The sequence below is a fragment of the Rhinolophus ferrumequinum genome, chromosome X (assembly GCF_004115265.2).
Source record: "Rhinolophus ferrumequinum isolate MPI-CBG mRhiFer1 chromosome X, mRhiFer1_v1.p, whole genome shotgun sequence".
Taxonomy (NCBI): domain Eukaryota; kingdom Metazoa; phylum Chordata; class Mammalia; order Chiroptera; family Rhinolophidae; genus Rhinolophus; species Rhinolophus ferrumequinum.
In genome coordinates, this window is record NC_046284.1 from 36313969 (window position 1) to 36337765 (window position 23797).

At 38.3% G+C, this 23797-nt stretch overlaps 1 protein-coding gene across 3 annotated transcripts in view; it reads left to right on the plus strand.

Annotated features, from left to right (window-relative positions):
• Positions 1-1366: 1366 nt before the first annotated feature.
• LAMP2 (lysosomal associated membrane protein 2) overlaps positions 1367-23797 on the plus strand; it is a 40900-nt gene continuing 18469 nt past the window's right edge. For 2 of the 3 annotated variants that reach the window (XM_033103332.1, XM_033103340.1), the window contains exons 1-6: positions 1368-1573; positions 11901-12019; positions 14452-14665; positions 18882-19040; positions 20373-20551; positions 21335-21457. In XM_033103332.1, the coding sequence (XP_032959223.1) occupies positions 1369-1573; positions 11901-12019; positions 14452-14665; positions 18882-19040; positions 20373-20551; positions 21335-21457 (999 nt within the window). In that variant the 5' untranslated portion in view covers position 1368. Of the gene's footprint in view, positions 1574-11900; positions 12020-14451; positions 14666-18881; positions 19041-20372; positions 20552-21334; positions 21458-23797 lie in introns of all 3 variants that reach the window. The other variant, XM_033103323.1, reaches the window with a different exon arrangement.

The following is a 23797-nucleotide window of genomic DNA, read 5'->3' on the forward strand; positions in this document are numbered from 1 at the left end:
GCAGCCTTAGGTGTTAGGAGCACGGAGCTCCAACTGCCTGAGCCACCTGTTGGCCCCGCGTTCCATTTTTTTTTACTTGATGACATCTGCAAAAGGTTAAGGGCAAAAATTTATTAAACCCGTTATTTGAATCATTGGGGCACTTTGTTTCCTTATATTTTACTCAAGTGATCATTTACTCTTATAGAACCCTAGAATTGTAAAGCTGGAGCCACTTTAGAGATCATCTCTGACCCACTAATATTGCCTTGGGGAGTTTTGAGAAAAATACAATGCCCAGGCCCCACGCCATGCTAATCTGAATCTCAGGATGTGGGACCAAGGGGTCATCTCTAGTTTTACAGCCCCACAAGTGATTAAAACATGCAGCCAGGATTGAGAAACAGCTCTTGTTAAGAAAACAGATTCCTAGGACTTCCGCAGATCTACTGTTTCAGAATCTCTGGGGAATGAGGTACAGGAATCTGTACGTTATTAAAAATTCCCAGAAACTAACATTTTAAAGCAGTGCAAAAAATGAAAACAACAACAAAACAAAAACAAAAACAAACTTAAAAAAAGAGAAGCAGTGCTTTATCCCAATTTAAGATTTTTTTTATAGTTTTTGAATGCTTTCATTTGTTGAATATTTTAGGTTTCATCTGTTCAACTGTTAAGTATACCAAATAGTATGTTTAGTATGAATTCATTAAAGAATATTTTCATGTGTATATGCATAGGAGAAACAACTGGAAGGAAGGATGGATGGATGAATGGATGGATAGACAGATAAACAGTGCCTCTCTCTGGGTAGCACAAATATGGATGATTCTTTTTTTCCCTCCTTATCTTTCTATTTCATTTTTCTTTACCGCATTTTCCTTCTTTCTGTATTTAAAAAAGACTTCCTTTTTTTGAGTTCAATTTCCCCATCTGAAAAACAGGGTGTTGTAACTTAGTGAACTTCAAAGCCACCTCTTGCTCTGGCGGTCAGTGACTCCATACTATCACCTAGCTCCCTTGCCCATTTAACAGCATGAATTGCATAGGTAACAACAGTGTTTAAAGAATCATCATGTATGATTTTTGTATGTATTACGTTGTGATGCCTAGCAACCGTTTTAACTTCAGCAAAATTATTCTCTTCTTCCTCAAGGAGTCGGAACTGAAATAATCTCTACTACCTATACCCCCTGAAAGTTCATCCGCTCTCTTTAGCCTCAAATAAGGCCGTCCGCGTATACCTCTTAGGAGCGTAAGAATGATTGTGAACCAAAAAGCCAGGGCGTGGTCGACTTAGCCACCCGCCCCTACATCATCACCACCCCTTTCGCCGCTTTTAAGCGCAGAGATAGGCTAAAGACAAGGAAGAGCCCCGCCCCTAGTCTTATGACTCGCGCTGAAGCGCCTAGTCCTGGCTTTTGCAGCAGTGTTGTCGGTGGTCGGTGGCTGTCTTTTCCCGTTTCTACCGAGCCTTTTCCGTGGTGTTGCTGCTCTCGTCACCGCCTCCACCGCCTACTCTGCGGGAACATGGTGTGCTTCCGCCTCTCCCCGGTTCCAGGCTCGGGGCTCGTTCTGCTCTGCCTCGTCCTGGGTGAGTTGTTGGGCCCTCCTGCTCAGTCTCTCCGCCTGGGCCCTGGGCGCCCAGTTCAAAGGCCACAACTGGCAAGACTTGTCCTAGGGGGAAGGGTTTGGGAGGCTGAACGACTGACACTGGGCGGTGGCGCTTGCCCTGGGGTGGGGAGCAGTGACCTAGAGAAGGCCTGACCGAGGGATGGTGGGGGAAGAAAGGCCCATCAGAGTAAGAAGGGGCAAGTAAGGGGGCTGGAGTGGACGCCGAAGGAGTAGGAAGAGTAACTTGGGGGAGATATTAAGGAGTGAGCGTAGGAGGGTGGTACACGCAGATTTTGGGGTGGCAGAGACAATTAGGAGAGTCCTGGTTGCCTAAGATCAAGGAAGAGTTTTGATGGTGGAAAACTGGGGCGAGAGAAAATTGGGGAGGAAAGAGACTGTGCCTGCTTGGGGGAAGGGTGGCAGATATGGTAGTAGAGTTTGAGGGACAGTAAGAGGGTTGGGGCTTTTGTGGGTAAGAATTTGAGGCTGTGGAGGAAGGGTGGTTAAAGAGATGAGGAATGATGCTGGATTTGAGTTTGGTAGTTGGGGTTTTGAGGGAGAAGGGAATCTAAGGTGGCAGGGGCAATTTCCAGGCAAGAAAACTTGGCTGCAACCTCTGGAGACTAAAGTGATGAGTGGAAACTTCAGTGGGGAGTGAATATCTGACTTGGAGTTGTTAAAGATGTCAGTTTTCTACAGTTTTGCTACTTCCTCCCAGCCAGAAAATCCCCAGATGTTTCAGTTTGGGAGGACCTGCTAGATGCGAGATTTTAGAGATGGTGTATCTGACTCTTGTATACTGCCTCTCTGCCTTCAGAAGCTCATTTTCTTCTTCCCTATCATACAAACTGGTCTATTACCTGGTTTTGGGAGGAGGAGGGTAGGCAACTTCCTAAGGTTTGGGTTGTTACCAGGTCCTCAGAATGGCTGGGTGAATGTTGCCTGATGGTGCTGTGACACCCTTCCTCTATAAGCAGTGGGTCCCTGCTAACTTTAATGCCTGAAAGGTGAACTTTGACCAGAATGTCTCTTCCTGACCTGATTAATCCTATTTGTCACTACCCACTGACTCTTACTGTTTGTGACCTAATTAAAACAAAACAAAAACAAACAAACAAAACCCAGAAGGAATAGACTCAGATGGGAGTGGAGAAGAAATAGATATATTAGGGACCTGAGAAGACAGTGAGAGGTACACATCTTGTAATTCACATTTCAGTAGAATAAAACCAACACCCTTAAACAGTGGATTCTCAGTCAGGGAACATTTAGCAATACCTGGAGACATTTTTAGTTGTCACAACTGGTGATTGTTTTTGGAATCTAGTGGGTAGAGGCCAGGGATGCTTCTAAATATCCTACAATGTACAGGACAGCACCCTCCCCCCAACAAAGAAGTATCCATCTCAAAATGTCAATAGTGCCAAAGTTGAGAAATTTTGCTCCAGTCATAGCATTGGAAGGGTTCTTGGTGATCTGATCTACTGATTCTAAAGGATATTTGCTGGGGGCCTGTCAGATCAAAACTATTTCCAGAAGAATACTAAGAAGTTATTTGTCTTTTTCACTCTCATCCTCTCACCGTTGCACAGTGGAGTTTTCCATAGACTACATAATGAGTGATGACATCACCATTCTGTTGGCTCTGATAATGGTATATGGCAAATACTAATAGATATAACTGGCATAAACCAAAGCTTTTTGAGGTCCTCAGTGAATAAGAGGGTAAAGGGGGTCCTGACACCCTAAACATTTGTGAATCCTGATCTAGTCAGCTGTCCACACAGTGCAGGAAACTCTTCTGTAGCCCTGAAAAGGGGCTGTGGAGGCTTTGTTCAAGCAGAATTCAAAGCTTAAACATCACTGTGAAGCACTTACTGAGGGCCCAGCAACCCTAAGAGAGGCATGTTTACCAGAAAAGCATCTTATCAGTGTCTAGAACATATCCGAACAAGGCATGTTAACCAGTAATTCATTGCTAATTGAATCTGCACAAATACAGCACTTATTGTTTAGAGAAAGTGAAAAAAAATAGTTGTTCTACTTGTTGATTTTCATGTCATTAATTTTTTTAATGAAAGCTTTTGTTTTGTTTTTATAAAGCAATGCTTGCTCATTGCAGAAAATAAACAGGCAAAAAGAAGCACATAAAAGAACCCATCAGCTCATCTGCTAGTTTGCCAATTATTGATTGGGACTAACTAGATTCATCCTCTTGGAAGATTTCCAAGGTTGATTACCTTCACTTCCAAGTTCAGAATAGGATTTGGAAGAGTACAAGTTAATAATATACCCAGATCAGATTTTTAAAAAGTACCAGGATGGAGTAGAAATCATCTCTTCTATACCGTGCTTTTTTCTGTCAGCTGGTGGTTCAGTGTGGTGCTCAAACTCCTTCCATGTGGTTTTGTCTCTTGAGAATTTAGCAGGTCCTCAGTTGCTTGGTGCATTTTGCACGTTGCTTTTATATTTCAAAATGGCAAGAATGGGTTTTTGAAAACTCAATAAATATTTGCAAAGTACCTGTTATGAATGTCATGCTGTTCCTGGGTACTGCAGAGAGTACCCATGAAGGAGGATCTGTACTGAATTTATAGTCTCATTAACATTAGTGCTCTAGCTGTGCCACTTTCACTTTGTGACTATAATTCTATCCCAGCTCCACCGGCAACTCTACTTTTTAAAAATCGCTGCTTCAGAGTAAGTATAGAAAGAATTCTTAGAGTCTATATATTGGTGTTTTTCACAGAGATTAATTTATGCTGATATTTATTTGAATGAATTGTGACTGACTAGAGAACTTTCTGGAGAAGAGCTATATATAGGCATTAGGAAGAGAGTAGTGGATGAAAATCCTTTCCTAGCATCATTGTCTAACTGTTCCCTTTTTGTGACATTATAGATTTCAGAAGTCTTCTGTGTTATTGATTCTTACAACTAGTGACTGCTGGTTTTTATAGGGTTGAGGCTTTTCTGGTCAGGGAAAAAACTCATAGAAATATCCTGAGTGTGTGTTTCACTGTTTGGAGCCCCTCCCTCTCACAAATGTTTATGGAATGCCTATTGTGTACCAGCCACTATACTAGGTGAAAGGGATAGATAGAGCAACGGGAAAGACAGATGAGGTCCCTGCTCTCATGGTGCTTACATTTTAGAGTCAGAAGACATCCCAAACAGATAAATAACATAATTTCATATAGTGATAAGCACTGGAGAAAATGTGAAAGGTAATTCGGAAGAAGAATGAGCAGATGATAGGAGTGGGGATGGGTTCAGAAGGCCTCGGATTGTTGTGTGACATTTGAGCAGAGAACTGAGTGTTGGAAGGAGGTCAGCCAGGTGAGCAGCTGGAGGAATAGGAGTAAATCTTGTCTTTCCCAAACTCTTAAGTTATTAGGCTAGCCTATTTTCTACTCTTTTTTTCTTCCAGTACCAGTCAAGTCTCTCCTATGGTGTTAGTTTCTGAGAACGGAGACTATCTTATGTACTGTTAATTCCCTGTGCCTACCTAGCACAGGGCCTCGTACATGGTTAATCCTCCATAAATTGTTGTTGAGGGTATTCATTGGTAGGCACTGGGTATATGATGGTGAACTAGACCAGCTTGATCTCCTTATTCTTCTTGAACCTTATATTATGTTTTGCAAGTTTTTTTGTGTCTTTGGGTTGAGAACTTCAAGATCAGTGCTAAGAAGTACAGATAATTATAAACCTATTTACTAAAGTATAATCTCATATAATAATGCTAGTATCTTACCTGTACCCCTCTAGATATACCTACATAGTGAAGGTTAACATGGAGAACTAGGAAGTCCTTGATGAGCAGGAGAATAAGGTTTTCACAAAGAATCAACCTCTCTCCTTTCGGAGGTGATTTAAAAGAGAATGTAAACACAGAGATTTTTCTGTAGCTTACCACATTTGGTTAAACTGATTTCAAGGTTCTCCTAAAATTATTCTAGCTATAATAGAGATACTTGAAAGGATAGGCTTATTATTCTTTCATGAGTCATTGGTTATCAGACTTGATAAGATTATAGATATTCAAATATTTCCCATGAGTACAGCTTTCTTCCTCTATCCTTGGGTGGAATTTGTGATCAAGGATTATTTCACAGCACTGTGGCTGGCTTAAGTGATCTTCCTCCTATAGTGACAAAAGCATTCCGATCATAATTTTGTATTAAAGTGATCAGAGATCTCCTCTGATCGGAAAGTATACTTTACAAGTACTTGTTGGTATCCTACTGTGCATTGCAAATGAGTTCTGGAGGTCTGCCAGGTACCACTCAGCAATAAGTTCTTTCCATTAGTTGAATAGTGTTGATTTTTATTTCCTTACCCACCCTCTGACCTTAAAAAATTAAATTATTTTGTAACTTACAATCATTACTTTTCCTTTTTAAGAGATTTACCAGAAATCAAGAGTATCAGCAAATGAATGTGATGATTATACCTATATTAGGGATTGTAAATGAGGAACAGTTAATCTGACTTAACAAACCTATCAATAGAAAAGAAAGAGTATAGGTATTGTATACCTATGTCCTGTTTTTTCTTTTTTTTTTAAAGACCCTTTGCTCAACATCATTCTGGATTGATGAGTTTGAGGACAAGAAAACATAACTTAATATGATGAAAGTAAACATATACCTAAAAGTTGGGAAGCATCCCTTTAGGTGCTGTGTTTACTAAAAGGGAAGCTTGTAAGCTGGAATCTCTAACTTGCTTGGCAAAGTTCTCTTAGCTCTGAAGGGTTTACATGCTTTCGAAGAACCTATTAGAGAAATACACACACTGCAATTTTTTGCAAGGTTAACTTGCCCAAAGTCTCACAGCTAGTAAATTGGACAGCCTGATTTGAATTCTAGCTCTTCAACTCCAGGGATGGGGTTCTTAATCACCTCATAATATTGCATCTTAGATCATTGTTGTTGTTTTTTATTGATTTTGTTTTGCTACTAGTATTAGGTTCCCACCCTACCCCCCGTCTTGTTTACAAATGTATATTTTTCAGCTTCATTGGGTCAAATAGACTTGTAAAACAGCCAGTTTTTTGCAGTGACTTATACTTGGAGAAATAAGTTTTAAATTCTAAAATAACCTATAAATGATCTCTTTGGAAACAAGATTGAGAGGATATTTGAATTTGAAAAAGTTCAGTTTGAGGTATGCCTTTTTCTTCCTTTGGAGAATGAACTCTCAGCTCTATAATTACATACTCTAGGATAGATTCATAAACTGTTTTTTTAATGTCATAAAGCCTTTAAACAAAAATTTTTTGGTTGTTCTAAAATCAAACACAGGAATCAGGATGGAAATGGCTTGCTGGAGATTTTTTACTGAATTGTAAATGTTTCAACTATAAACTTACCTTATGAGAAAGGTATTATTCCTAGCTTGGAATCCATGTCAAAATTTATTGGGAAAACTGACATGGGGGTTGAAGGAGTATCCAGAAGACTGATAGGTTGGGTTCATGATTTGGAAGAGGTAAAAGATTGGCCTTCCTATAAATAAATTAAGCTATATTTCAGGTCCTTATTTCAGGGTGTTTTTTACCTTGATACAATCAATCAGTATTTATTGAGAATCTAATAATGTATTCAGCACTACTACGGTAGTAATGATAGGAGATAGAGGAACTGTAATAGACGTAGCCTCCATCACCATGATACCCATGATGGATGGCATTCATATGAAAGATACACTCCTTAGGGGCTGTGGCATAGATAAGATCATCTGTTTAAAGGAGCTTATTGAAATTCAAATGAGTTGTAAAGGCATTATCAAAAGGGAATCTTGAATCTATCCATATATATAATTCATTCACAGACTTTGGTACTTTTTTTTATTAGTTAACAACTTACTATGTTATAATATGCCATGATACATCAGTTTGTTGTGAAGTGACAGTTTAAAACTGCTGTTTTGGAGCATATGAAAATAGGGAGGGCAGTATTTACAGGCATAAAATAACTGAATAATTCAGAATAGTATAAGATATACTGAAATGTGGGGATGTGTACTATGACTACTCCTCGAGGGCTTTTTTTAATTAAAGTTTATTGGGGTGACAATGATTAGTAAAGTTACATAGGTTTCAAGTGTATAATTCTATAATTCTATAATACATCATCTACATATCACATTGTGTGTTCACCACCCAGAGTTAATTCTCCTTCCATAGTCAAGGGAATCTTTGTAGAGAAAATGGCTGCTGAAAAATGGATAGCATATCAGTCCAAGTTCTTAATTATAAGTAACACAAATAAAATCTGATTAATTTTAAGAAGAAAAATAATTTGTTATAAAAGATACCAGGGCATGTGCATACCCTTTGACCCCCCCAGTTTCATTCCTAGACCCAACAGATGCACATACACATGTGTGCACTGATGTGTCTATTTGTATTAGAGCCAAACTGGAAATTATCCAAATGCCCATCAACAATAGCATAGATGAATAGTGGAGTGGTCACCCAATAATAGAAAGCTATACATACAGAGTGAGAATGGACAAACTGCAGTTACACACAGCAACCGGGGTGAATCTTACAAACATGATATTGAATGAAAATAGCCAGGCACAAAAGACAGCACAGTGAATGATCTACTTATATCAAGTTGAAAACAGGCAAAACTAATCTATCATGTTAGAAGTCAGGATAATGGATAATGGTTGCCCATGGGAAGGAAATGGTAACTGGAAGGGGGAACCAGGTGGTCTTCAGGAGTACTTGGAATGTTCTGTTTCTTGACACAAATGGGTTCAGTTTGTGAATATTAATATTCTTTTAGCTATATGCTTAATGTTATGTGCACGTTTCCCTTCCGCATGTTATGCTGTGTACTTTTCCATATTCATGTTGCACATCAATAAAATTTTACGTTATAAAATATGTATACTAAGTAATTTTGAATTACTGGAGCTCCAAGCTCTATATATCCCAAAGCCTCGTTCAGTGCCCCAAATCATGCTGAATTGTAGTTCCACTGCCAATCATTAAATTGCAGCTTGTACCACTGGCCACTGCCACTACCAGTTCTGCTTGCCTTGTCCCTGGGACCTTGATCCTGCTGTAGCTACTTCCACCTGAGGGTGATAGCTCCATTCCTGGCTCTATTCTGTGGCCCATCTATTCAAAATCTGGTGTGGATACCTTTGTTAGGTGGAGCCTGGCACAGGATCCATCCCATCCTCGCTGTAGGGGAGCCTGGGAAAGCAAATACCTGACATTTTCAGCTTTTATAGTGGACAGTAGTATCTGCCAGAAATTGTAACAAAAACAACAAAAGGCAGCCTGGGGAGGTGTTTTAGAGTGAAATTCTTCCTGAGATGAACATTTAGGTAAGTAAAAGAAAAAAAAATTCCAAATGTTACGTACAATAGAAGCCTAGAGGTAGCAGGTGAATACAGCATGGCATTTGGGTCCAGTGGAACAAGTTTAACTGGTATCAAAGGGTGTGTTCTGGGAAGACGGTTTGAGAGAAGTTGAAAGAATAGGGTAGGAAAGATTAAGGATTACTTTGAAAGCCAAGCAGAGGAATTTAAATTTAATATGGGAATTTTGGAGCCAGGAAAAGTTTTTGAACAAGAAAGTGTCCTGAAAGGGAAAGGTATTTAAGGACCATTAATCTTGCAGTATTTCTAGGAGCAGCTACAGGGCATCTGTAGTAATTTAGGGATGGGGAGGTGGATTGGAAATAGAAATAAAAGGCAAAGATTGGATTTAAGAGAAAATTTGAAGGAGAAAAATAAGTAGGACTTCATGCAGAGAATGAAGTAGAAGCTAATTTAATTCTCAAACTTTTGAGCTTGAGTATGTGGTGCTGCCTTTCATTCAGAGCTAGAGAGGCTGAGAAGGGGACCAATTTGGAGGAAGCAGAAGAATTAATTTTAGTTTTGGAATTGTTGAGGTGATAGGTTTTTGAGTAAAAGCTGTCCCTGTACAGTTGGAGATATAGACCAGAAAGTGAAGTAAGCTCTGTGGAAGAAATAGCTCTCACAGGGAGAGAGGCTGTGAAGGGACTAGAACAGAATGTGCTGGAGCCCTCAGGGCATTTCTCAGATCTCATAAATTGGTAGGTAGACATCTTGAATTTAATAGATGAAGGTGTGACAATTAAGTTTGAGAACTCATCCTAGAAAAAGTGCTGTATAACTCACTGCTGAATATCACTATGGTCACCTTTGAAGTACTCCCCTTGGGAAGCTATGTACCGATGCCAGAGCCTAGTCCACGCTTCAAAGCACTTTTGGAACTCTTTTTTCTGGAATGGCCATCAGAGCTGTCACTGTATTACTCTTGATGTCCCTAATGTCATCAAAATGTCTTTTTTTCAATATTTCCTTTATCTTTGAGTAAAGAAAGATGTCATTGGGGGCCAGATCAGGTGAGTAGGGCGGGTGTTCCAATACAGTTATTTGTTTACTGGCTAAAAACTGCGTCACAGACAGTGAGCTAGTGCATTGTTGTGATGCAAGAGCCATGAATTGTTGGCAAAAAGTTCAGGTCATCTAACTTTTTCATGCAGCCTTTTCCACACTTACACATGGTAAACTTGGTTAACTGTTTGTCCAGTTGCTACAAATTCATAAAGAATAATCCCTCTGATATCAAAAAAGGTTAGCAACATCATTGCAAACAAGTTTGTGAACTTAATTGTCAAATCTCATCGTGGTAAATTTGAACCATAACCTGCACCTTCTGCTTCATAAAGCTTCACTTCTCTCACCTCAGCCCACATTGCTAACTATTATTATTTTATGTTGTTTTCTTTCTGTTACTCTAATGTCTTTGGAAAGTAATACATGTGAAGCTTGTCTTGGTTATTTCTAATAATTTTGAATGCTTTGAATATAAGGAGAATATGTTAAAACTAGGGGCTTTAAACAAGATGAAGAGAGACAGCATATAAAAAGTAGGCCTCCAGTTAATTAGAAAAATTATAAGCTGGAGTTCTCAGCACCACTACAGGGTAGCCTTGAATCAGGGATGACACTTCCCTTCCATATTTTACTTAGAAAAGAATGGCTGTAAAACTTACTTAGGCCTCACAAGGGCTTTTTGAGCCTTAGCCAATACATTTAGGCACTGCCAGTAACCACAAGTTTTAACATAATACTCAGGCTTGGCAAGGCAGCCCAGACTCTGGAGCCTGACAGTAGGCTTTTATATATGGCTTGAAAGCTGTTGCTCAGGCATGCCTTCTTGGTATTCCTCTTAGGACTTTATTCTCTGTAGTCTATAGCACGTCCCTACTTGCTAGATGATGTTGGATTGCTCAGATATCATTAAAGGATCTGCAGCATCTTAACAGAAAGCAGCTCACTCTGAGCTCACTCCTTGGGTAATGTGTGAGACTGAAGAAAATCTTTAGATGGTTGTCCATCATTTATGTTGCTGGCGTGTTTGCTGGCATATAGTACTTTGAGTCCTCAAGCTCTTCAGTATACAGTATAATAGGTAATGTCCTCCCTATGTTTAACCTAGTGTAGTAGATCTGACTCAAGTTAGCTGAAAAGTCCTAAGGCTTTTCTCTCTGTAAGGTTTCTCTGCCTAAAGAGGCAGTAGGTTGAGAATGTAGGAAGTGACTTTGAGTCCACGTCAAAGGATCCATCAGCCTTTCTAATCAATTGGATTTTAAAGTGAAACAAAGGGGTGAACCAGTATTACATTTATAAAAATTAACCTTTTGCTTATGGATCTAACAACCTTTGCAACTCTGTTCCTTTGGTCACATGGTACACATGCCCACCTCTTCACATCAAAAGAGAGTAGTTTACCAAGACATCTGTCTGTCATGTCATGTCATGTAGTTTGTGACAGGCTTTAAAGTAGCAAGGCCATAGAACGTCAGATCTATTGTTATTTTTGCAGAGAAAGTACCATGAGCTGGTTTGAGAGAAGTAGGAGTTTAACACCCCTTCCAAGCTTCCCCTTACCTTATTTACTTTAAAAGACAAAAGTACTAACAGGCAAACTATAATTGCCTAAAACAAAACTAGCAAGGCACAGATGAATATGGAAATTATTATTAGGAGGCAAAAGGGAAATGTCACCAGTCTGTGTCATTACCTAAGCATTCTAGGTTGAGTAACCATTCTTTTGCGAAGGGGTAATGCTAACTTTATCAATAGAATTCCACTAAAAATACAAAGAAAAACAATCATCAAGATACCATATCTATTAAAAATACTGTTTCAATTTAGAGCTGGCTGAACTTTGGTGGTGGGTGGAACTTGTTTTTATTTTATATGTGTTTTTGTAGTACAATTTTAAAATCTTAGTCTTTTTAATCTAGGAGCTGTCTCATCTTATGCATTAGAGCTTAATTTGACAGATTCAGAAAAAGCCACTTGCCTTTATGCAAAATGGCAGATGAATTTCACAATATGCTATGAGACTACAAGCAAAAATTATGTAAGTATTTTTATTTTTCTCTGAATTTTATAGCAGGAATTTAATTCTTCTCTTTTTTGTCCTTTATGTACATTTATACAAATAAGATTTCATATGTTAACTGACTTAACACTTAAATTCTGTGTTGTTGTTTTAACACGTATACTTGAAGGTATTCTAATTAGTGTTGTAAACAATATTTTAATTAATTGGTTCTTTGGAGTTTTTCTTGGAGTTGCTTAAGGGCAAATGATCTGAAGACTATATGATATTCAGGTCTAACACTTCTGTAATGTTTTTAACATGTACTAACGTCAAAGTTTGCCCTCTTTCTATTTTCATTTTTTATTTTTTTAAGATTTTATTGGGGAAGGGGAACAGGACTTTATTGGGGAACAGTGTGTACTTCCAGGCTTTTTTTCCAAGTCAAGTTCTGGTCCTTTCAATCCTAGTTGTGGAGGGTGCCATTCAGCTTCAAGTTGTTGTCCTTTCAGTCTTAGTTGTGGAGGGCGCAGCTCAGCTCCAGGTCCAGTTGCCGTTTTCTAGTTGCAGGGGGCACAGCCCACCATCCGTTGGGGGAGTCGAACCGGCAACCTTGTGGTTGAGAGGATGCACTCCAACCAACTGAGCCATCCGGGAGCTCAGTGGCAGCTCAGCTCAAGGTGCCGTGTTCAATCTTAGTTGCAGGGGGCGGAGCCCACCATCCCTTGTGGGACTCGAGGAGGTGAACCAGCAACCTTGTGGTTTAGAGCTCACTGGCCCATGTGGGAATCGAACTGGCAGCCTTCGGAGTTAGGAGTGTGGAGCTCAAACCGCCTGAGCCACCGGGCCTGCCCAAAGCTTGCCCCCTTTTTAAAAGCTTGTTATTAAAATCTTTTTTGACGGTATCCTCACAATCCTTTTGCCTTCTTAACTTCCTTTAGTTAAGGTGCTGCCTACTTACAACCTGATTTCTTTAAAAATAAACTGAAGATACAGTGTCAGATGGTTGCTGGACTTATGGTGATCACTTCTTTAGCATAGGGAACATAATCAACAATGTGTTAATAACTGTATAGTGCTAGGTGGGTACTGTTGAATGACTACGATATATACATAAAACTAATATAATACTATATGTTAGCTATATTTTAATAAAAATCTTTAAAAAAATTAACTGAAGAACAGAAGTTCAGACCAGTTTTCCTTTTCCTTTTAGACATAGTACATGAATTTGTCCAGAGGATTGGTGTGTAGTTGAAGTATCTGAGACTGTTTTACACAGCAAACCAGGCAAAGGGTAGCCTGGCTATGGGGGATGTGTGATGTAGACTGAAGTGGCACATAGTTCAGAAATGCTTGGTGTTCATTACTGCCTGTTTGTTCCTTATCCAGAAACTTCTTTTTCTTTTTCAACTTCATCTCTTTTATTATTACTTATTTATATTATCATTAGATTTATTGGGATAACATTCGTTAATAACATTATATAATTTTCAGGTATACAAGATTATAATACTATATTTGTATACTCTATTGTGTGCCTACCACCCAAAGTCTAGTTTCCTTCCATATATATAATATACGGTAATGGAATTACCCACTTTGCCCTCCCCCCACCCTTTTTCCCCTCTGGTAACGCACCATTCTGTTGTTTGTATCTATGAGCTTGTTTTTGTTTGTTTTGTTAGTTTGTTACTTTTTGTTTTATATTCCACATATGAGTGAAATTTTATGGTTTTTGTCCTTTTCTGTCTGACTTATTTCACTTAGCTCTCATGATTCATCTATGTTGTTGCAAATGGCAATATTTCATCTTTTTTATGGCTGAGTAGTGTTCCATTATATACGAGGTTGGACAATTAAGTTTGTGAACTCATACTAGAAAAAGTGCTATGTACCTCACTGATGAATATCACTACGGTCACCTTCAGAGTACTCCCCTTGGGAAGCTATGCACTGACGCCAGTGCCTAGTCCACCCTTCAAAGGAATTTTGGAACTCTTTTTCTGGAATGGCAATCAGAGCTCTTATGGTATTACCCTTGATGTCCTGAATGTCATCAAAATGTCTTCCTTTCAATATTTCCTTTATCTTTGGGTAAAGAAAGAAGTCATTGGGGGCCAGGTCAGGTGAGTAGGGAGGGTGTTCCATACAGTTATTTGTTTAGTGGCTGAAACCTCCCTCACAAGACAGTGCCATGTGAGGTGGTGCAGTGTCGTGATGCAAGAGCCATGAATTGTTGGAGAGAAGTTCAGGTCGTCTAACTGTTTCATGCAACCTTTCAGCACTTCCAAATAGTAAACTTGGTTAACTGTTTGTCCGGTTGGTACAAATTCATAATGAATAATCTGTTTGACATCAAAATAGGTTAGCAACAGCGTTGCAACAAGTTCGTGAACTTAATTGTTAGTCCTTGTATACCACGTCTTCTTTATCTAATCATCCACAAAACAAACTTCTTTTTCTTTTAGACAACTGTAAACATTTCAGACCTTGGCAATGCAACATACAGTGGAAGCATCTGTGGGGATTATCAGAATGGTTCCAAAATCGCGGTGCAATTTGAATCTGGTTTTTCCTGGACAGTGAATTTTACAAAGGAAGTGTCTACTTATTCAATTGACAGCATTTCATTTACCTATGACACTAGTGATAACACAACATTTCCTGATGCTAAAGAGAAAGGTAACTTTAAGAATTGGATTTGTTTTATGTTCTCTTGCTCTTTACTAATAATAAAAAATGTAAATAATTTAAAATTCATCCTTATGTATGTCTGTCTTCCTAACTAGAGTGGAAAATTCATGTCTTTCTATCCTCCTCACCCCATATGCAGCATAGTGTTCAACACAGCGATGGTATTTGCTGTCATTGCTTGAGTGCTTTACTTTGTACCAGATAGTATCCTAAGTGCATTACCAGCAGCATCTCACTTAATCTTTACCAGTAAGCCTGGGAAGTAAATATTATTTCAACTTTACAGGTAAAAAGAATGAGCCTTCATGGGATTAAACGACTTTCCCAAAGGTCACAGAAGCTACTAGTAAGTAGGTGAGCTAGTTTTGAGCTACAGAGTTCATGAACTTAACTATTACTATTTATTTCATTCCATAGTGGGTACTCAACAAATGTTGAATCAATGAGCAAATCCTTTACTAATAATTATTTTAAATGTGTACGAGTTTAGTAACCTGAGACCAGCAGAATGTTTCTTCAAATCATTTTGTCATTTATTAGGTTGGTGCAAAAGTAATTGCGGTTTAGAAGGTTAAAAATAATTGCAAAGCTGCATTTACTTTTGCACCAACCTAATAGATAAGATTTTGACTGAAAAGTAAATGACAATTAATTAAAAGTAAAATGACTGAAGGTAACATTTGCTGCTATTATGAGATAGTTTCAGGTCAAAATGGACTTGTAAAAGCATTGGCAATAAGGTCACTCTTGTAACTACTAGAAACTGAACTGTGTATTAAAATATTTTGAAGGCATGGATAATGGAGATTTCCATTCTGTTAGGGATATATTTCTCTCCTTTCTTCCCCCTCCATTGAGATTGCGTTAACATGGTGTTTGTATTATAGGACCTTAGCATTTCTCACCGATTAGTATTTCATTCTGACCCCAGAAACAGGTAGGTGGGCTTCAGTTGCCTAGACCTGGGGGTAAATGACTCATTTGGATATATGGATATCAAAAGATCATATTTTAAAGACCCAGAAGTGAATGAGTTCATATAAAACTTGGGAGGTATCACAGACTGAGACTTAGAAATTAAATCTTAGTTTTCTTTTTACTAATCTCTTAGATTGAGAGGATAGCTAAAGCAAGTTTGTTATGGGATAGCTTCGATACTTAGGTTTGTGCCCTACACTGTCTTTCAGAACTAGTATAAGATTTGCATCTCACTTTCAAGGAGCTTAAAGACTAGTTGGAGAGACAAAGCGAAATTGTTTTCCCAGGTTGTATGGAAAAATCAGAAAGCATTGAGATCCGTGTGAACTTGTTGTTTGTGTTTGCAGGGTGTGGGGGCACTGAGGGTTCATTAATCTTTTCTGATAATGTGAGGGAAGCTCTGGACCCTCTCTGTCAAAGTATAGAGTGAACTTTGTATATGGTACATAATCCCTGAGCCCATCTGTGCATGCCTGTGATTAAGAGGCCAGATTCAAAGTATTGTCACAAGGAGTCCTGATTAGGAGCAGAGAGAAGGAACGGTTAGCATGCATTGGAGGAGTGAAAAGCTGGGTAGAGAAGTAGGACCTGAGCTGAAACTCAGCTAATGGTAGAATTTGAGGAAGCAGAGAATTTTGAGCAGAGTATTTCCAGTAGGGGGAGGCATGATATGTGCAGCAGTAATTGGAGAGCAACCTGATTAAAATAGAGGCTGTGTGTGTAGCAGAAGGAAAATCAGTTTAGCTAGGTGGCAGTTGGTCTAAATTATAGGGGCCCCTGGAAACCAAGGCAAGACATTTAGCTTGATGGGGTGAGCACTAGGGGAGCCATTTTAGGTTTTTAAGCAGGAGAATGATATCACAAAGGTAGAGACAGTAGTTTATAAAGAATGTTCTGCAGGATTAATTTGGAAGTAAGGAGACTACAGGCAGAGGCCAGTTTAGGAGGCTGTTATAAGGAATTAAGGGATGATGTAATGAGTGCCTGGACCAAGGAGGTAGCAGGGAAAGGAGGTGGGGTTTATATCTGACAGACTTGGTAGACTCCTAAAATGTTAACATCTATCGCTCCCCCCTTTTATTTTAAAGAAGTGAGAGTGCAATTTTTTTTATCACTGGCATCTGTGTAATATATGAAACTATTTAGAATTTAAAAGGGATTCTTTAAATGGACTGTTAATGGTTTTTGAAATAATTTAGTATTTTATTTTTAGGCATCTGGTAATTGAAGTGACTTTGAAACTGCTTTCTTTTTAAAAATTTTTTCATGATTAAAATACAGAAAAGTACAGAGAATAATATAACAGACCCATATGCACCCATTACTCAGAATTAGTACATGCCTTTTTTCTTCATTTTTGCCTCATCTTTTTTTTTCTTTTTTTATTTTATTTTATTTTATTTTTTTTTTATTAATTTATTTTTAATTTATTGGGGTGACAATTGTTAGTAAAATTACATAGATTTCAGGTGTGCAATTCTGTATCACATCATCCATAAATCACACTGTGTGTTCACCACCCAGAGTTAGCTCCCCTTCCATCACCATACATTTGATCCCCCTCACCCTCATCCCCCACCCCCCAACCCCCTTACGCTCTGGTAACCACCAAATTACGTTCCCCAGATTAATTTTCTTTTCTTTTTTTTTTTTTTTTTAACGTTAAGAAAGTTTTATTTCCATCTCTAATATGGCCGGCCTGTATGTTCCCCAGATTAATTTTCAAACCCCGTGGCCATCCTGTGGTCACCGACTGCCCTCCAATCCCCTCACTCTCCCCCCCACCCCCCACCCCTCCCGCCCATCTAGCAACCCTCAGTTTTTCCTCATTGTCTCCCAAACTGTTTCTGATTAGTTCATTCACTTATTCTTTTCTTTAGAATCCGCAAATAAGTGAGATCATATGGTACTTATCTTTCTCTGTCTGACTTATTTCACTTAACATAATGTTCTCTAGATCCATCCATGTTGTTGCAAATGGTAAGATTTCTTTCTTCTTGCCTCATCTTTTAAAAGAAAACCTTACAGATACACATGAGGTTTCCTTTGTACCCACTCCCCAGAGCCATTTTCCTCCCTGCCTCCTGAGAGACAACCACTGTCATGAATTTGGAGTGTAGCCTTCCTGTCTATGTGTTTATATTTGACGAATAGATATGTCAATATTATATGTTCATAAGCAATACATAGCTTAAAATCGATATAGTTTTATAGTGCAACTCCAATATATCTACTTGTTTTTTACACTCATTTGTTTTTGAGGTCTATCTATGTACAATGAGTTCATGTATCTATCTGTTCACTTATGTTAACGGTGAGAAACAGTTTTGGAAAAAAAATGTTCTAGTTCATTAGTTAAAAGAATTTTTCCTTTGGCCGTTAGGGGGTGCCAAGGCAGCATTAATTGGCTGCCTTGTGCTACATGTTGGAGAGGCACAAAAGGCAGCCTATATTAAGGACCTTGAATGCCCTCCTTCCTTGCTGCTTCTTCAAAAGAAACTAAGTCATTTGGGTAGATAAGTGTGATCACAGTCTTTTGAAGTTTTACTATAGTAATTGTAATAAAAAGTCTACAGAATGGCTGCAACTTATTGCTTTTATATTCTGAGGATTTCATGAAATGGAATAGTCTTTAAATTCTATCCAGGAAGAGATTTCAAAAGCTCATTTTAGTTACTATAACTTACTTTAGATTAGTAGCACAAAAATAAAATCCTTGATTAATCCATCTCTCTTCATTGTTTCATCACAAAGTACTATTTAGGCAACCCCCCCCTCCCCGCTTTTCACCTTAACTAGGTCATCAGCATTCTAACTGGTTTCCCTCTTAAATGACTTTCCTTAAAATTTTTCTCCCCTCCCTATCTTCTACAATTTTGCAGTCTTTCTTAAATTGTATGCATGTTATTTATTTCCGGCTTCAAAAACTGAAGCTAACCTTCCATTGCTAACAAAATAAAGCCCAACTAACCTATCCATAGATTGTATAAGATGCTTCAAAGTGTGTGACCACCTGCAACGTGTCTTCCCTTCCTAACTCCCATCACATCTTCTTACTCCCTGTTTCAGCCACAGCGAATTTGCCATTCCCTGAATATGCCATGTCCTTTGTCACTTAGGGGATGGGATGGGACAGGCAGACAAAAGAGAAGAGTCTAATATATATTTATATTGTCACATTTTCCTTACCTTCTTGAAAACAGCTATTGTTAATCTTGTTTTACAGGACTGTTTACTGTTTATGACACTGTGGCGTTTGGAATTCCATTGAATGACATCTTTAGATGCAATAGTATATCAACTTTAGAAAAGAATTGTGTAGTCCAACACTATTGGGATGTTCATGTACAAGCTTTTGTCCAAAATGGCACAGTGAGCACAAAAGGTGACTGCTTAAAGTGTATATTTCTATACTTGGGTCTTAATTTAAGATTAGAGTATATCAGGTAGCTTTAGTTGAAGTCGTTACCTGCAAGCATTTATATATTAACTCTTTTGCTGTGACGTTTGGGTATGTTTTCCTGTGGCTTGCACTATCAACAACAGAGGTGTTTTGTATGCCATATTGTGTAACATTTTGTAATAATTTTTTTTGTAAAAAGAAAATTCTAATTTATCTATACTTAAATATAATTGATGCCACTTAGTATGTTTTGAGTATTTTTTTCTAAAATTCAATATAATGGTAAATTTATTACTATATAACAACAGTTTAAAATAAAAATGTCATTTATATACAAAGCAGCTCAAAATGTTATTAAATGCATAAAATAGTCAAAATGTCAACATATTATTTTTTGTGGATTTTTGACACATTTTGAAAAAAAAACTTGAAATCATTTAACACAGTGAAAGAGTTAAGACTTATAGTTTACACTGGACTGTAAAGTTTTTATAAATAATAGCAATTGTTACTCTTGTGGAACTTATAGTTTTAAGTTTATGATGTACATGTTGTGGAATGGTCTTTTAAAATGCTCTACCCATAGTATTTTCAGCTGATAAAACCTAGTCTTTGAAGAGACTCTCAAATAGTATTTGATCATCAGCTCCTTAGCTATTGATGATCCAAGACAAAAGCATAGAATTTAGATTTCTGGATTCTAATCTTGAATTTTATAAATTTTTTAAAAATTTTTATATGACTTTATGGAAATGTAATAATTTCTCATTCATCAGTCCTAGGAAACTACCAACACTTCCTAAAAAGAGGTTCAAATGCCTGTGATTTGTTGTAGGGGTAACATGAATAAAAGGTCCATTTGTATTTAAATCCTTCAATGATTTGTAAACTTTTTTCTGGTACACACTATCCTTTCTTACAGTGGTTGTATGTGGGAGAGAAGAGGGCAGGCCTAGGTTGGTGCAAAATGTTTTCAAACTTAAATCTGTGGTTTTCACATCAGAGGCAGGTAAAGTTCTTTGGGAATAAAGGGACTTAAAGGTCTGAAAAAAATGGATGTGTGGCCATGTGTGAGTAGATAAAGCATTTGGATGTGTCTGGAACCTGTCTGCTGTCTCATAACTCTTAGAGATGATCTGCATATGAAGCAGCAGTTTAAGAACTCTACCTCATTTGATTTAAAATGTCCTGTCAAGGTATTCTCTTCCCCTAATATAATCCTTTTGGACTTCTATTGTGAGAAATATTTTGCTCTTCCCTGAACGTATGAATTAAGAAAATGTCTACTTTAGTTTATTTTGTCCTTTGTTTTAGAGTTTCTGTGTGATAAAGATAAAACTTCAACCACAGTGGTGCCCACTACTGTGCCATCTCCTACTACAACACCTACTCCAAAGGAAAAACCAGAGATTGGATCCTATTCAGTTAATAACGGCAATGGTACTTGTCTTCTGGCTACCATGGGGCTGCAACTGAACATAACTCAAGATAAGGTATAGTTGTCTATTTTTATGGATACATTCTATTTGCATCTCTTTTCAAATAACGTATTCTACATTCAGCCCGAGTAGTGTTACTAGAATGATGCCGTTTTAATTGGAGATTTGATGTTGACTCATTGAGTTTTGATTAGTTTGCAGTTACTATAACCCTGAAGAGTTAATGTTACTGTCAAGGTGTTGTTATTTTGGCCAGGAGGAAACAACAGTTTAAGGGACTCTTTGGGTTTAGATTCTATTTGCCATCAGTAGATCAGTGTATAATCAGTTGATCGTTATTTTAGTCAGTTTAAATATAACTTCTTCACAGTTTTGTCTGAAACACACTTTAGATTGATGTATAGAAACAGTGCAGCTGTTTCTCCAGCTATGTGATGACTCAAATCATATAGATATGCTCCAGTACAGGATGGCACTTCTGGTTGCAATGTTCCACTGAGGCTACAGAGGGTGTGCCAATGAGCAAATCCCATTTCCAGAGTCCCATGACTTAAACAAGCTAGACAGATGACTCATATGCTTCATAAAATATGTGTATTTTCATTTGGTTCATTAGTTAGGAAGCTTTCCTCTTGTTTTTCTTTTTTTTAAAGTCGTCTGAGTCATAGTTTGAAGGCCTGTGCCAACTTTGTTTGAAAGTAAGACTCCATAAACTTAAGTATCCAGGCAAAAGGATTTTTTTGTTCTCCACTGAAGTTGGTCTTATTAGAGTATAAGGTTTTGCTATAGACATTTATGGTTTATCCGTACCTTTCCCCCCCTCTTCTTCCCTTAAAGGTTGCTTCAGTTATTAACATCAACCCCAATACAACTGACTTCACTGGCAGCTGCCATTCTCAAACTGCTCTACTTAGGCTGAACAGCAGCAACATTAAATATCTTGACTTTGTCTTTGCTGTGGTGAGTAATAGGTTTTTCTAAAATCAGGTTCATTCTCTTAGAAACACATCTGAAAGTCTAAGTAGGTGGTGTGTGCGTGTGTGTGTGTCTGTGTTGTGGGGGGTTATTTACCTCTATTTTCTATTTCAACACTACTTAATTATAGAGTATAGTCCATTAATCCCTGTTAATCCCTCAGGGTCACTTCAGTGGTTTGTGGGCTGGACTTTTATATTAATCATTACCAAAAGCATCTATTCTGCTATTATATAGACCTTAGGGTAGGAGCAAGAATTAACCCACATCAAAAAACTGTCTAATCTATCCATATATATAAAGTATATATATAAAAGATATAAAGTAATTTCCATAATATTTTTCTCTATTATTGGTTAGGAAACTCATGTTTGTCTACTATAATAATTTAGTTTTTTGGGGGGCTATACTATTTGTAATAGTATCAGTAATAATACTAACTATTGGGGAAGGGGAACAGGACTTTTATTGGGGAACAGTGTGTACTTCCAGGCCTGTTTTCCAAGTCAAGTTGTTGTCCTTTCAGTCTTAGTTGTGGAGGGTGTAGCTCAGCTCCAGGTCCAGTTGCCGTTGCTAGTTGCAGGGGGCACAGCCCACCATCCCTTGCGGAAGTTGAACCGGCAACCTTGTGGTTGAGAGGATGCACTCCAACCAACTGAGCCATCCGGGAGGCAGCCCAGCTCAAGGTGCCGTGTTCAATCTTAGTTGCAGGGGGCGGAACCCACCATCCCTTGAGGGAGTCGAGGAATTGAACTGGCAGCCTTGTGGTTGAGAGCCCGTGCTCCAACCAACTGAGCCATCCGGGAGGCAGCTCAGCTCAAGGTGCCGGCAGGGGGCGGAGCCCACCATCCCTTGCGGGACTTGAGGAATTGAACTGGCAACCTTGTGGTTGAGAGCCTACTGGCCCATGTGGGAATCGAACCGGCAGCCTTCGGAGTTAGGAGCATGGAGCTCTAACCGCCTGAGCCACCGGGCCGGCCCAATACTAACATTTTTTGAGTACTTGGTATGTACAAGGCTCTGTGTAAGTACTTTACGTGCATTAATTCATTAAATCAGGCCAGTTTATAATGGCAGCATTCAGATTTTTGTTGTTCATGCTTGTATCAAGGGCTGAACCTTAAGCAGAAAGTTCCACGTTAAGTATACATTCTCTACTTCTTGCTAGCATAAATTAGTCATTGGGGACCTTTCTTTTCACCTTCTCAGAAGCAGTTATTATCTCCACAGTTTTTTGAGGGATGTGTGTGTGTAGACATGTTATAGCAAATGGGAATGGAAAAGGGAATAGCTATTGGTGAGGGAAACTGTTGAACTGCCAACAGTTCTCAAACTAAGAGTTATTGTATAAGTGGGTAAAAAAAAACCACAGTTCTGCTTTTAAATCAAATTATTGTATGTAGGGATGGGTAAAGAGTCTCAACATCTGATATAGAAAAAGTTAGGTCTGTTGTTACTTGTTCCATATATGAACTTGGTTTCTTGAGTCGAAAGCCTTTTTTCCTTATGGAATAGATGCCAAGTAATTGAGGATTATATCAAACAATTATATTTTAGAAAGGTTTACAAAAATCTTCCCTTTTCTAACATTCAAATCATCCCTCTATTATAGTACATATATCACCAGTGAATTACTATTAAAAATGTCTAGTTAAGCTTGTCCTTTCCAATGTGATGAGAGCAGGCCTTCCTAGAGGTATTTCTAGCTATGGTAAGATCCTAAAAGGACCATGATTTCTTCTGACTCTCATGGAGAAATATTTAACGTTTAATAATTGTGATATTTAATTTACCCAGCAGACTATTTTAAAATGTAATCCATAATAGTGACATTTTAACCATGCTACAGGCACTTTGAAAACTCAGGAAACACCTGCAATGTCACCAGGGTTCACTGGGGCCCATCTTACCTTCAACCCTGTCATGATAGATGCTTCTAAATAGAATTTATTGAATTTGAGTGTGTTATTTATAGAATGCTATGATGGGATACAAAGAAGGCCTATATTCTTAAGGTGGCCACACTTTAGTGGTAAAGATAGAAATACAAAAATTATTACCATTTTTGTGGAAGGCCTTGAATGTCATGCTAAGGCTTTTGAACTTGGTTCTGTGGGCCATAGAGTACTGAGGAAGGCGTATACAAAGTAGGATGAGTGCTAGACCAGAGGGAAATACAAGGTGCTGTGGGAGTATAGAGGAGGGAGAGGTTAATTCTGGCTGGCGGCGAGTGGAGAAGTTTTAATGGAAGAGATGATATTTAAGCTAGAACTTCAAGGATGGGTCAGATTTGTACATAGGGGGAATAAGTGCAAAAGTATGGGT